Raw genomic sequence first — 15,850 nt, 5'->3', positions numbered from 1 at the left:
ATGAAATCACTCATATTTTCATCACTCAGAAGAAATCACCATACAAATTTCTCTTCTATCATGTTTTAATACTGTTGAGATCATATAGTTTATACAACTTTGCTTTTTCTTTCCACTTAAGAAGAAAGAGGCTTCACGAAATGGGCAGGAGGTGAAATTGAATGGAAATAAAGAGTAGGCTCAGAATCACTTTGGAATTTTTTTTTTCTTGAAATGTAAAAGCTCTTCTTACGCCTCCCTGTCAGTTGTGAGAAGTTGAGAGAAGGCAGTCCAGACAGGGAATTTTGGACAGGTTAGTGAAGACAGAGCTGGTTGATAAAAATGTACTTCCAGATCTGGCATGTCAGACTGTCTGCTCAAATGCCTCCTCCAAGTGCCTTTCCTCTTCATTGATTTTTCTGGATTTTTAAAAACATTTTTTTTCTGCTACAAAATAGTCTCAAAGAGCTATGCTTGAATCCTGAGTGTCAAATGTTCTAAACTTGCTGGATCTCAGTCTCCTTAACCAAATAACGGGAACTGTGCATTTATTTCACAGAATATCATGTATGTTTTAAAGTAGAATGAACTACAATATCAAATAAGTTCCAATGTGCAATGTCTTAAACAACATAGATGTTTAGTTCTTGTTCACGTTATTATTTGGGGCAGGCATTCAAGTAGGCAGATGCTTTCCTTCGTGTGATGATACTGGAATCCAGCATCTTTCTGTGTTGTTCTACCACTTAATTAGTGGGCCTTGGTGCCAACTGCATCCATCAATAGTAGAAGGGGAATGACCCAGCAACTGCCCTACTGGGTATTTACCCAACAGGTACAAATGTAGTGATTGAAAGGGGCATCTGCGCCCCAATGTTCATAGCAGTAATGTCTGTAATAGCCAAACTGTGAAAAGACCTGAGATGTCCATTGACAGATGGATGGATAAAGAAGATATAGTATAAAGAAACAGTGGAATACTACTCAGCCATTAGAAATGGTGTATACCTGCCATTTACATCTACATGGATGGAACTGGAGGGTATTATGCTGAGCAAAATAAGTCAACCAGAGAATGATAATTATCATATGGTTTCACACATATGGAATAGCTCAGAGGATCATAGGGGAGGGGAGGAAAAACTGAATGAGCAGTCATCAGAGAGGGAGAAAAACCATGAGAGACTTAATTATACAAAAACAAACTGAGGGTTGCTGGAGAGGAGGTGGGTGGAGGGATGTGGTGCTTCAGTGATAGACATTAAGGAGGGGATGTGATGTGATGAGCACTGGGTGTTATATGCAGCTGATAAATTATTGAACACTACGTTCAAAAGTAATGGTGTACTATATGTTGGCTAATTGAATTTAAATAAACACACACACACACACACACACACACACACACACACACACACACAGAAAGCAAATGGGGAAGAGACCAGCTGGCTTAGAAGTAGCACATCTTCTTCCTAGTCATGTTTTGATTGGAGAGAACTTATCTCTGTGGCTATAACTGTAATAGTATGGAGAGATGAAAATGAAATTAAGCCTTACACCCACCACAGAAGAAGAAAAAATGCATATTAGGGAAATCAGTCATATCTACAACTGTATGCATGTCTTGTGAATCACTTAATAAAATGCATTCCATAATAGATGCTGAATATATTCCTTCTCTTCCTTTCTCTACATTTCAATCTTCTAGGAGATGTTTTAAAAATACCAAATAAAAGCCCAACAGCAGGAGCTATTTATTAGAAAAAAATCAACCCACAACTTGTATGAAGTGCCTATGACCAAAGTACAGTCCACCTCGCATCCTCCATCTCCCATGTCTACATGTCGGCTTCCATCAATGACAGGCTGTCTGCACTGGGGAGTCAGGGCTCAGAATAGTTCTCAGTTTCCACGGAGAAGTCCCATTGTCTCCTTCCGAGATAGTGAGAAAGCAGACCAGGACATTACTAAAATGATCTTCAATGGCATAGTTTGAAATACAAAGGAATTTGTTGATTAAGCCCTCTAAGTTGAAAATTTAATTAACTCACCATTTTGACCCCGAGCAAGGTACTTCACAGAGGTGTTGTTTCCCTCTCACCCCCTCCAGCCCCCACCCCCCCACCCCCGTGGCATACACATTCTGCCTTTCCAGGATTCCCCTTCGGGATTTGGAAGATTTGTGAACTCTTGGGTCTAGTAAAAATGATTATTGACTTCTTCATTCCTATGTGAAATTAATATAGAAGATGGAGGCCACAAGTCTTCCAACTAAACGAGAGCTAATATTGATCTTCTGCAAAGTTCCGGTGTGTCAAATAATGAAATTGTGGGGCCTAAAGGCTTTTGTCACGTGTGAGAATGTTTCTGTGTGGCAAGTATACTGACTCTCACGTAGATCCAGAAAGGCAGCACGCTCTTTCATGTCCCTCTGAGATTTTGTGTATGCTGTTCCCTTGGCCCTGCCTGATCTCACCAACATTTTCTTTCTTTAACCTTGTTTGCCTGCAAAATGGTCGTACTTGCTTTGGATTTCAGCTCTACTGTCTCAAGGAGTTTCCAATCATCCCTGAGACATCCTGTCCACTGTGCTCCTATTATACTTGTGTTTGCCTTTCATGAGGCTTCCTGTCACATCACATTGCACATTTTTGTTTGTATGTCCCTCTTTGGTACCCAAAATGCTCTAGGTGAGTCGAATGGATGAGACAGAATCAAAGACACAGTCAATGATCTTTCACCTTTGTATCCACAGTTAAAAGTCTGGGCTGTGGTAGAGGGAGGGATGAAACAGTGGAGAAAAGAAGAAAAGAAGGAGATCCCTGTCAGGTGGGGGTTAGAAAACATCTTACAAGATTAGGATTGTAAGAAAATAAAAAATATGTAAGTAGTACTGATTTTCCTAAGAATCCAGAAAATGCAAACTGATGCCTGAGGAAAGACAGGAAGAGTTATGGAAGGAACCAAGTTATGGAAGGAACAACAGGAAGAGTTATGGATTCATCCTGAACCATGAAAGGGAATAGGATGGAAAATGAGAATGGAAGTCAGGCCAAGCAAGGATAAGCAGGGCACATTGGGGGGTAAAGACATCTTAGTGGCACACCATTTCATTTCTTTTTTGAGAGCTGAAAGTTGCAGCCATGTGGGATGTTACTACAACTCTCTTTCTCTCTGATCTTCTTCCAGGAACTGGCGGTTGGTCCCCAGCAGATTCCAATGCTCAACAGTGGCTCCAGATGGACCTGGGAAACAGAGTGGAGATTACAGCAGTGGCCACGCAGGGAAGATACGGAAGCTCTGACTGGGTGACGAGTTACAGCCTGATGTTCAGTGACACAGGACGCAACTGGAAACAGTACAAGCAAGAAGACAGCATCTGGGTAGGACATCTTTTTTCTTCCGATGAATGAATCTGAGATGTAATAATCGTAACCAGTGAGCATTTCTATCATTTTCCTATACCCAGATTGTTGGTAGCTTAATTACTGTGGAGTGCCCATTCAGAAATAATTAGACAGTATATGCGTCCTATCTCCAGCATGGCTACAGTTCCAAGGGAAATTAGGATGTCCGCTGCAAAAAAGTTTCATGTTTCCTCCTCTTCTGGTAACTTGAGTAATTCACTGACTGGGTCTCAATTCTTTCTCTATGAAAACAGAAGGATACTACAAGAGTCTGATTGTTAATGAGAACATATTGATTGATTGGGTATGTATTTATTTACTCACTTATTCATCGTGTATCAGGCATCTTTCATGTCTTGTAGTGACCCAGCGAGCTCAGTTATGTAATCTGACCAACACTTAACAATTGGCAAATCTCACTATGAGAATCTGTAGTCTGGTCTGACTTTAAAGGCACTATGCTCAACGGCCTCTATTCAAGATTTGAAAATGAATAAAAGGTTTGAAAAGACAAATACAAAATGCAAACTCATTTTGTCATTATAGACAATATTCACCTGGAAGCAAAGGATAATGTGCTCCAAGTTGTGAAAATGCACTTTACTCCCCCGCCCAAGACCCAAGCTCTTGACCTTCCTTGTATAGTGAAAGGCTGTCCCCAGACTGAAGTTAGAGAGGAAGACAGAGGCACAGCAAGAGGCACCTGGAGGGGGCTTCAGAAACTCATGCACTAATAATGTGTCATTTTATGTTGCTAACAATTTAGGGAAAAACATCTCCCAATATTTATTTATTTTTTCTAAAAGTACATAATTCGTGAAGATTTGGCAGTTGATAGAGTAATCTGTCCTCATAGTCTCCCTCGTTGTCTCCACTGTTAAACTAATGCCACATATGTTTCAAATTGCTATTGTCCATATTTTTCTGTGTTGGCCCCACCTAGTTGGAAACAAATTTCTATTTTATGTTCATTGTTATTTGATAATGGCCTACTCATCAATATTGCTAATTGAAAATAATAGTAAATTGAGGATTGAGATTAGTTATGGCAGATTGGATCTTGATAATACTATTGTTATCATCTTTATTCTGGATTGCCTGTAACATTAAGTTGTAATATTTATAGGGAGCATGGGTTTTCTTCTTAAAAATTGGATTTTAAGGTGTGACTGGCTGGCTCAGTTGGAAGATCATGTGATCCTTGATCTTGGGGTCATGAATTCAAGCCCACATTGGGGGTAGGAATTACTTAAATAAATAAGACTTTAAAATGTTTTTTTTTAAATAGGGCTTTGGGGGGACTATTCTATTTTATTCACTCAGTTTTGAAGCCTCCATAAATTTTTACAGGTGTTTGCTTTCTTTTGTTTTGCTTTTAGTTTGAAATGAGAAATAAGCACACCTTCTATTTTGAGGAACAATTTTATGGTTTTATGTTGACTTGAGAGAGACAAGTAGATGTTGGATTATTTATTTTCTTTGGCATTTTCAATCAGAACTGGTCATTTTTCAGAATGAATTGTATTTTTGAGTCATTTTGTCTAAATATTTTTATTGAGGGATAACCGATATGCAAGATTATATTCGTTTCAGGTATACAATGTATGATTCAACATTTGTCTACATTGCAAAAAGGTTACCACAATAAGTCGAGTTACCATCTGTGGTCATATAATACTATTGTCCATATAATATTATTGTCTGGATCCTCCATGATGTACATTGTATTCCCATGACTTCTTACTTTATAACTGCAGGATTGTATTTCTTCACCCACTTTGTCCAAACCCCAACTCCTCCCTTCTCGCAACAGGAATCTGTTCTCCATACTTAAGAGTCTAGATTTTGTTTGTTTACTTTGTTAGTTTCAACATGTAAATGAAATTACATGGCATTTGTCTTTTTCTAATTGACTTACACTAAGCATAATACCCTTGTGGATCATCCATATTGTTGTAAATGGCAAGATTTCATTCCTTCTTATGGTTCAGTATAAAATGTGTGTATGTGTGTATACAACATCTTTATTCATTCACCCACTGATGGGAACTTAGGTTGTTAGCATACATTGACTATTATAAATAATTCTGCATTGAACATAGGGTTGCATATCTCTTTGAATTAGCATTTTCATTTTTTTGGATAGATACTCAGTATGGAAATTTCAGGATCATATGGTTATTCTTTTTTTTTAACTTTTTGAGGCACCTCCATGCTGTTTTCTATAGTGGCTGCACCAGTTTGCATTCCCAACAACAGTGCATGAGGGTTGCTTATTCTCCACATCCTTGCCAAAACTTGTTATTTCTTGTCTTTTCTAATAATAACCACTCTGACAAGTGTAACACGATATCTTATTGTGGTTTTGATTTGTAGTCCCTTGATGATTAGTGATGATGAACATCTTTTCATGTACCTGTTGACCATCTGGATGTCTTCTTTGGAAAAATGTCCATTCAGATTTCCTTCCCACATTCAGTCTTTAATCCATTTTAAGTTAGATTATGTTGATGTTGTCAGATAGTGGTCTAGTTTCACTTTTTTGCATGTAGCTCTCCAATGTTGCCAGCACCATTTGTTGAAGACAGTCTTTTCTCCACTATATATTTTGCCTCCTTTGTCATAAATTAATTAACCATGTATGCATGGGTTTATTTCTGGGCTCTCTATGCTATCCCATCGATCTATATGTCTGTTTTTATGCCAATGCCATACCATATTTTGACTACTATGGCTTTGTAGTTTGGTTTGAAATTGGGAAGCATGATGCCTTCAGCTTTGCTCTTTCTCAAGATTGTGTTGGCTATTTGGGGCCTTTTGTGGTTCCATATAAATTTTAGAATTCTTTTTTCTACTTCTATGAAAAATGCCATTGTAATTTTCATAGGGATTGCACTGAATCTATACAATGCTTTGGGTAGTATGGACATTTTAACAATAGTGAGTCTTCCAATCCATAAGCATGAAATATATTTCCAATTATTTGTGTTCTCAGTTTCTTTCATCAGGAGTTATAGTTTTACGTGTACAAGTGTTTCACTTCTTAGGTTGAAATTATTTTTAGGTATTTTGTTTTTTTTCTGATGCAATTGTAAATGGGATATCTTTATTTCTCTTTCTGATACTTTGTTATTAGTGTGTAGAGACACAACAGATTTTTGCACAAGATTGTTATGCCTATGATTTGCAATACTATATTGGATGAAAGTGGCGAGAGTGGGCACACTTAGGAGGAAAAGCTTTCAGCTTTATGCTGTTGAATATGATATTAGCTGTGGTTCAGTCACATATGACATTTATTATGTTGAGCTACATTCCCACTATACCGCTTTGTTGAGAGTTTTTATCACAAATGGATGTTGAGTTTTGTCAAATGTTTTTTTCCTATATATTGAGGTGATCATATGATTTCTATCTTTCACTTTTGTTAATGTGATATATCACATTGAGTGGTGTGTAGATGTTGAATCTTGTATCCATGTGATAAATCCTACTTGATAATGGTGTATAACCCTTTTAACGTATTGTTACATTCAATTTACGAATATTTAGTTGAGGATTTTTGCATCTATGTTCATTAGGGATATTGGCTTTGATTTTCTTCTTTATGTTGTCCTTGTCTAGTTTTAGTATCAGGGTAATACTGGCCCCATAAAATGAGTTTGGAAGCATTCCCTCCTCTTTATTTTTTTTGGATGTTTGAAAATAGGTATTAAATCTTTGAATATTTGGTAGAATTAACCAATGAAGCCATCTGGTCCTAGACTTTTGTTTCTTGGAAAAAAATTTTATTGCTGACTCAATCTCCTTACTAGCAATTGGTCTACTCAAATTTTCTATTTCTTCATGATTCAGTCTTAGATAAATCTAGATTTCTAGGACTTTAACCATTTCTACTAGGTTGTCCAACTTATTGGCATGTAATCATTCATAATAGTCTTTTCAAATCCGTCTTATTTCTGTGGTATGAATTATAACTTCTCCTTCATTTCTAATTTTATTTGAGCCCTCTCCCTTTTATGGTAAGTCTAGCAAAAAGTTTGTCAGTTTTATTTGTCTTTTTAAAGAGCCAGTTGTTAGTTTCATTGATGTTATCTATTATGTTGTGTTTGGTGGTGGTGGTGCTCATAGTCTTTTCTTTTTGTTTTGTTTTTAGTTTTTATTTCATTTATTTCCACTCTGATCTTTCTTATTTCCCTCTTTCTACTAATTTTGAACGTTGTTTGTTCTTATTTTTCTAGTTCCTTTAGGTGTCAAGTTAAATTACTTATTTGAGATTTTTTTTTTTTATTTCTTGAGGTAGGCCTGTATTACTATGAACTTCCTTCTTAGAATTGCTGTTGCTGCATCCCATAGATTTTAGTATGCCATATTTCCATTTTCATTTGTCTCTAGGTTTTTCTTTCTCTTTTGACTTCCTCTCTGATCCAGTAGTAGTTTACTAACATGTTGTTTAATCCCCATGCATTTGTAGTTTTTCTAGCTTTCTTCTTATAATTGATTTCTTTTTTTAAAGGATTTTATTTATTTTTATTTATTTGAGAGAGAGAACTTGTGAACAGGGGAGAGGAGGGGTGCAGAGGGAGAGGGACAAGCAGATTTCATGCTGATCATGGACCATGGTGCAGGGTTCGATCCTATGATCCTGAGATTATGACCTGAGCCAAAATCAAGAGTCAGATACTTAGCCAGCTGAGACCACCCAAGCACCCATTGTAATTTCTAGTTTCATAACATTGTTATCAGAAAAGATGTTTGATATGATTTCAATTTTTCTTGAATTCAGTGAGATTTGTTTTGAGGCCTAACGTGATATATCCTAGAGAATGTTCCATGTGTATTTGAGAAGAATGTGTATCCTGCTGCTTTTGAATGGAATGTTCTATCTATACCTGTTAAATCCTTCTGGCAAAATGTGCCATTTAAGGCTGATGTTTCCTTATTGATTTTTCTGTCTGGATAATCTTGTCATTGATGTAAGTGAAGAGTTAAAGTCTCCTACTATTATTATAGTCCCCCCAATTTTTACCCTTAAGTCTATTAATATTTCCTCTATATATTTGATGCTCCTATGCATAGTGCATAGATATTTATGTTATATCTTCTTCTTTTGATTCTTTTACCATTATGCACCACTCTCTTTTCCTTTTATCACAGTCTTTGTTTTAAAGTCTATTTTGTCTGATTGAATATAGCTACCCCAGCTTTCATTTGCTTTCCATTCGCATGAAATGTCCTTTTTCATCCTTTACCTTTCAGTCACCATTGCTTTATCTCTGAAGTGTCTCATAGACAGCACATAGAGCCATGAAGCTCACAGAGACTGACACAAGCTCCTACTGGTGGTGCCAGAATACAAAACTAAGATTTATTTCTAAAAGCACATGATTGCAAAACTGTACTTTCTATTTCTCCTTTATTGAACTTGATTATTTTTTTCAGTTTCACAAAGGGATTTACCTTTCTCACTTTAAATACAAACTTTATTGGACCCACTCTGTAAAAATAATGTTAAGCTCTATTGTTTTATTCACGTTGCTAAAATATGTGTGAGAACACAGCAATAATATCAAACTGTGTTTCTATATCATATAGAGGGCTCAAACTCTGAAACTCTATGTCCATCAAACATAGACTCAGTATTTTACCAGATACTTCATGGACATAAGTAAAATCTGACTTGTGGTTAATATTCAGTATTATTTCCACAAGATTAGGCTGCTGGATGAGTAGATTACCTCGAGAAGTTTGATGTATTCATTTTACTTTTTATTTTAAATTTAAAATTAGAGTAAGATTATAGATTTACCAGAGTTAAGCCTGATAAGCAAGATGAGAGCAACGGCCAAACAAGAGACTTTTTATAAAAATCTCTAAATTATTCTATTTAACTTTTCATAAAAAGTCAATACCTAAAAGCATCAATATCAAGTACTGAATTAATTAAGGAATGATATATCTTGTGGAAGTAGAGAATCTCTAGAATGAGACTTTCACACAGTCTTTCGAAGATTGTCAATTTTCAGATGATATGAAGTTTGTAATGCTTTTTAAAATTGAGTTAGCAAACAATACAACTTAGGACATGTCGCGGATGGGATATCAATTTACCAGTACTCAAGGGATTTATTGTATTTTACAAAGTTCTCATCCTGAAAATATATCTATCTGCACAATGTACAATATCAAATATTCATGCCCTAAAAATTCAATTTGAAGAATTTCTGATCTGGCACTGAATGGAATGTTCATGAATGAGGCCACCAAGCAGCTGCTTAGAGATGAATCATGATTTATGAACAAGCCAGAGTTTCCCACTTCACTAAATAATCAGGTGTGAAGGTCTCAGGGACAAACTCAGTGACAATTTTAGAATCTTAGCAGATTTAAAATCTTTTCCTGGTTGGCTTGTAGACATGCCAAAAAAAATACAAATATTAAGATTCTAACTCTGAGGAGCAACACTAACCTATGTTTGGTAAAATGGATAAATATATTTGGAACAAAGGGACCTCTAATTAAATCCATGCAGACCAGAGTCCTGTTACCAGTCATTTGGAAAAATAGGCCCAAATGCATGAAATACTGCTTCAATTCTGAGTCCCTCCTATGTATGTTCAAACCCTTAATGAATCCATCTCTGTTTCCCACAAAAGCATGTAAGTATTCTATAAACTCATTCTCCTTTATGTGCATTGACACTTTCCTTTATTTTCTGATATTTATCACTCTGAAATTTCAAAGACAACCACTCATGCCTGTGTTTTAAAATATGGTATTCTCTATTTTTAAGTCAGTTTACCGGGCAGCCCGGGTGGCTCAGCGGTTTAGCGCCACCTTCAGCTCAGTGCATGATCCTGGAGTCCCAGGATCGAGTCCCACATCAAGGCTTCCTGCATGGAGCCTGCTTCTCCCTCTGCCTGTGTCTCTGCCTCTCTCTCTCTGTCTCTCTCTCTCTCTGTGTGTGTGTGTGTGTGTCATGAATAAATAAATAAAATATTTAGTAAATAAATACATAAAATCACTTTTTCTACATTGCTTATGATTGTGTGCAAGTCAGTTAGGATCCTTTCCTCTTCTCACCTAAGATAGATTTCTCCATCTTTAGATCTGTTATAAAATTTAGGGAAATTTTCACTAGTCTTCTTCTTGAGCTTTTTCTCTTTTCTCTGCATGTTTCTGCATAAATCAGCTACGCCAAGTACATTAGCTTTGGATACAAAAGCCTCATATGAGGATTGAATGATATATATTTCATTTTCAATATCCTTTCTGATGGCAAATTTCATACCCATTCTGGCTACAGCAGCATCTCAGGGTAATCTTTCCAGTCAATGGACTCACAAGTATTTAATAAATTCTTATTGGGACAGGGCAAGAAGCTAATAGAGGGATCTTCAACTCATAAGGTAGGTTCCGTCAGTACATGTTAAAGGTGCATCCACTCCATCGTCAGAGCTCCCAGATTCTATTACCTTTCACCACACTTCTTGGATGTAAAAGATAATATATATCACAATTCTGTTACCCTTTTGTATCCAAGAACTTCACCACTAGAAAACCACCATGCACAAAAGACTAAGAAAAGTCTACCTGAAGTCCCTAAAGTCATTTTATACCTAATCTCCAGGCCCCATCTCAACCACATTTAGTTTATAAAGAAAATACTTTTTATTGAGGCATATAGGATAATATGTTTGCCTTTTCTGGCCACTTTTACACACATACATACATACATACATTCATACAAACTCTATACTTCGACTCTAAGTGCCTTCTACTTAGAGACTTTAAGGTCACCTATAAACTTCAGTAAGTTTTATGCTTCTCCTACTGCATTTTATTATGATGATGACAGAAAATAAGAATTAGAAGCAATTTATAAGAATCCCGGATTTTACTAATTTCTCTTTCTTTTAGTCATTTGCCTTTTTTTTCTAGGTTTAATCCTATTACCAATGTTAAAGTTCTGTTGATCCTTTGTAGGAAAACTTACTCTACTTACCTTTTCCAGCGATAATCTAAGGAGCCCCTCTCAGGTACTGATTTTAAACAAGTATCTGTTGTTAGTGGATTCCTCAGTATTGACCATGAAGATATTAGTGGTCTGTTTTACCTACATGATCACTTACTTCTTTCTAGTCTCCATTAAACTAGCATTCACAATCAGTCTCTGCTTGATGCAGGTCATATATTTTGAGATGGTACCACTCTGATCATTCCTCATGCCATAATATAGGAAGGTTCTTTCATAAAGGATGCAAGGACCACAGTGATATAGACCACTGGAGGAGACAAGAAGCTTAAAGAGTTGAGGTCATGACTAAAGCAAGGAATTTCACAGGTCTGGCACCTACAAAAGAAATAATAGCAGTTCAGAATACATCCAAAGGGTTGTAGTGAATTGGATTGATTCTTCTGGGATCTATATTCCAGGAAGCCCAATGCTGTGAAGGAGCTACTTTATCTGACACTCAATATGAATAAGCACTCAGCTAAGATTACCAAAGATATTACCTAATACCTTCTAAATAAGCCTAATAATGAATTGTTTCTATTTTGAGGGAGAAAATTTAGGTTCAGAAGAGCCAAGAAACCTAGCCCATATCACCTGAGTAGTAAAATGATGGACCAAGATGCACATTAACTCTGTCTGTCCATAAAACTCAAGCACCTAAATGACCAGATAACACCTTAGGTAGTGGTTGATGACATAAGAATTAAGACCTAATATTCTTAAAGGGCTGGTGCCAAATGGGTAGGAATCAGGACACATTCTGGTCCAGGGGAAAAGTAGCCTGCTAAGTAAAACCAAAGTGGAAATTCGAGTACCATCTGGTCTGAACCAACATGGTGAGGTTTCGGGGGGAAGCTTACAGGATATGACAATGCCCAGAAGGGATCCATAACACATTATAGCTTTGTTAACTGATTTCATATTCTTCCTGCTGGTGGTTCTGCAATCAGTGCTGTGCTAAGAAGGAGGTTTAGAACTAGCTTTCTGGCCTTAGTCTTCTGTTGATGATTCTGTAAAAGAGATCATCACATCTAGGGTTGGGAGAGACTAATGTACACAAAGCCAAAGTCTGCCTCAAGTGTTTACTCACTGAACCAGTTGTTTGCTAATGCAACGTAGACATGAAAATGTCTTCTCCTCCACTACAGAATAGTTTTTCAAATCCTTTCATAACTAGGGGCTTTGATACCTTTCCTTCAGTGATGCAATTTCCATGCCAGTAGGCCCCACTGATGACCAATAATACATGACAGATTCCAGCCTCCTCACAATCTCCCCACTCCTTTCTGAATATACTGTATATTAGTAATATTTAGATTACAGTTTTCTTTTCTGAAAATCATGTTGCCTCTTCCTAAATACATCAGGAATCTAGTCCTTTATTGTATAGTCTTTTGGCCTGTATGATAAGGTCTATGATTTCCTGTAGCTTTATGGAATCTTTCTTATTTTTTTATTTATTTATTTTTTTGGAATCTTTCTTAATATAAAGGGCTTGCATATGTTACCTAGCACTTTTCTCACACAGAGATCAACTGAAACAATGGATTATACATTTAGCTCATCAGTTCTCTGATTTCATCCTTGAGTGACTTCTGAATTATCTGGGAGATGCTCTCTTTTTTAAAAGATTTTATTTATTTATTCATGAGACACACAGAAAGAGAGGGGCCGAGACAAAGGCAGAGGGAGAAGCAGGATCCATGCAGGGAGCCTGATGTAGTAGTCGATCCCAGCACTCCAGGATCATGCCCTAAGCCAAAGGCAGATGTGCTTAACCACTGAGCCACCCAGACATCCCAGGGAGACGTTCTTTGATCTTCATGATTCATACACATTTATTTTGCCAGGTTGGTCTAGAACATCCTGAATATTGATCACTGTTTTATATAGTATTTTTTAAGCCTACCAATTTCAGAAAACAATTTGAGAGCAAGAATCTCATGACCATCAACATCTATTTTTTAAACTCTCATTACACACCACATAGTGTACTAGGTGTTTGACAAAAAAAAAAAAAAAAAAAAGGAGGGGGTGTTCTGGTGTGGTTAATGCCTTCCCTGGATGTGCAGAGCCATCAAGGAGAAGGCAAATGACACTGCAACAGAGCATATGTGTACAAGCAGCACTGATGACCATGACCATCCAGGAGCAGGAAGCTTTGAGAAAGTGTCCTGGTGAGTAGAGTGCAAGGGACACAGATGATTCCACAGGGCAAGGAACGTGTTCAAGTTACTTTGGATTCCCAGCAACTATAGAAGGCTGAGTGACTAATACAAACAGCATAGGAAGGGAGGAAGAGAAAGTTATAGGAAGGGAGGAACATTCACAGAAGGATAAGGGCTGTAAACAAATCAGAAAGGAAGATGTATAAGATATAAACAGATTCTTACAGGAACATGTATAAGATGTATCTGAGATACACAGAATTAATAATAATCTAAAATAATCTAAATACTCCAATAATAATCTAAATTGATACAAGATTTCTCTGATGAATTCTATAAGATAAACCTGAAGACCAAGGGTGGCTAGATATTGCAGACTACCCGCTCATACATATCTTCTTTCGCTACGTACAAAGAAATTAAGTCATTATGCGTTTATTTCTTTGTTTTGATGGGTTTTTGGTTGTTATTGTTGTCAGATAACAAGGACTACATATCAGAAAATGGTATCAAATATATTTTTTGAGATTTTGTTAATAGTACTCTCCTTGGTTCTCTCTCTTATACAGCTTTTAATACAGATATTTATTTCATAGTTGATCATAACTAAAAGCTCAGTTAAGACGTTAGCCCCTGGTTAGAATTTTGCCTCTGACTTAATGGAGACCACCGGTTTAAAAGTGAGATAGTACCACATACCAGACCAACAGAAACAAGGAGTGGAGGGAAAGGCAGAGGCTTTTGAGTGGAGTCGAATTCCATTTGCACCACCAGTTGCTTGTATGATCTTGAAAATATCACTTAACCTTATTATAATGATTCTCCCCATCCATGGCAGGCATATATCTAGAAAATTCCAGGCCCTCTGCATCAATTCCTCTTCCCTGCTTGGACTCTGGTTTATGGGCTGTGCTGTGGGTTCAATAATACCTGGCAAGAAAGCCTGAGCTTCACTAGGGATCCAGCTTAGAACAGACCCTCAAAGCTTGATATTTCCCATGTATCATCCCCTTGATTTTGTCCTTAGCACTTTTTATTGATCTTAGATTCTCTTATCGCTGGATGAGGCTCTGCAGAAAAGGGAAGAAGGAACAACTGGCCAATCAGCATTGTGAAAGCAACAGCCTGGTCTTTTACCCCAGAATCAGCAGGCTTCCTTCCAGCCCTCTGGCTCCACATGAGCCCTTGAAAGTTCCACAATGAAGTCCATCTGTTTTCCCTTCTTAATGTTAGAATTTGTTGAGATGTTTCAGAAAACTTCCCAACATGGGGTCTAGCCTCTTTAAGGAGTAAATACTTTCACACATTAACACATGTGGCATTTAAACACATCACATGGACAGAGACTCAACATGCAGTCTTCAGGATTAATATTCATGTGGACACTTTCTAGGGGTGAGCAGATGTTTGCATTCTCCTACAAACCGGTTGCATTTGTAATGGGATGAGATCCAGCAGCTGGTAATCATGGGAAGGAGGATAATCTGGTTAAAATTAATTCTTCTAAATCCACTGCTATTAAATTAATCTTATTGTTAAAGTCTCTCAGCAGTTCACAGGAACCTTGACTTATAAGTGCATTTCCAATATATATAAACCAGTTAGGTTTGGGAGACACCCACTTTAGATTTAGAAAACAGAGTTAATACCTCAACTGTAACACGGAGCAAAGCATTAGATTTTTTTATGTGAATATATTGAATTATTTTAGCAATGCATAGTGACTGAGAGGAAGAAATCTAATTAGCTACCTTTGATTCATTTATTCTTTATCATGATTTTTTTTCTTTTTTTTTCTCCCTTAGATTATATCAGTCTTTGAAGTCCAGCAGCTAGAAATTCTATGACTCTGATAAATGATTTAATCCATAGAAGGCTCGGTTTCCTCCTCTGCAAAGTGGGTATATGAATGTGTTTACTTAATGTGGTCCATGAAGGAGAGATTCTCAAAAATAAATGTGCTTCAGAATGTCGTACACCGCTTAAGACACAAATTGCTGGGCCCCACCTGTAGAGCTCCTAATCCAGTAAGTTTAGAATGGGGCTGAGAATTTAGATTTATAAGAAAATCCCTAGTAATTCTGGTGCTGCTGGTCAGGGACCTTATGTTGAGAACCATTGCAGAAACTGCAAATGGGTTAATGTGTGTCAACTTTACACAGTGCTAAATAAATAAAGGATAGATATTACTATCAGTATTGAAGGTAGGTGTATGTGATGCACCTAGTGAAGATACCCAGAGGAAATTGGCTTGCAATTTTCTTTCTTTTGAGCTTTGT

At 36.9% G+C, this 15,850-nt stretch overlaps 1 protein-coding gene across 2 annotated transcripts in view; it reads left to right on the top strand.

The window, feature by feature from the left end:
- The window catches only part of CNTNAP5 (contactin associated protein family member 5), a 789,161-nt gene that overhangs the window by 192,175 nt on the left and 581,136 nt on the right, over nucleotides 1–15,850 (top strand). For both annotated transcript variants that reach the window (XM_026015709.2, XM_072757523.1), the window contains exon 3: nucleotides 3,169–3,362. In XM_026015709.2, the coding sequence (XP_025871494.1) occupies nucleotides 3,169–3,362 (194 nt within the window). The remainder of the gene's footprint in view (nucleotides 1–3,168; nucleotides 3,363–15,850) is intronic.

The sequence above is a fragment of the Vulpes vulpes genome, chromosome 5 (assembly GCF_048418805.1).
Source record: "Vulpes vulpes isolate BD-2025 chromosome 5, VulVul3, whole genome shotgun sequence".
In the NCBI taxonomy this organism is placed as follows: domain Eukaryota; kingdom Metazoa; phylum Chordata; class Mammalia; order Carnivora; family Canidae; genus Vulpes; species Vulpes vulpes.
This window is presented reverse-complemented; position numbering and strand designations above follow the sequence as displayed.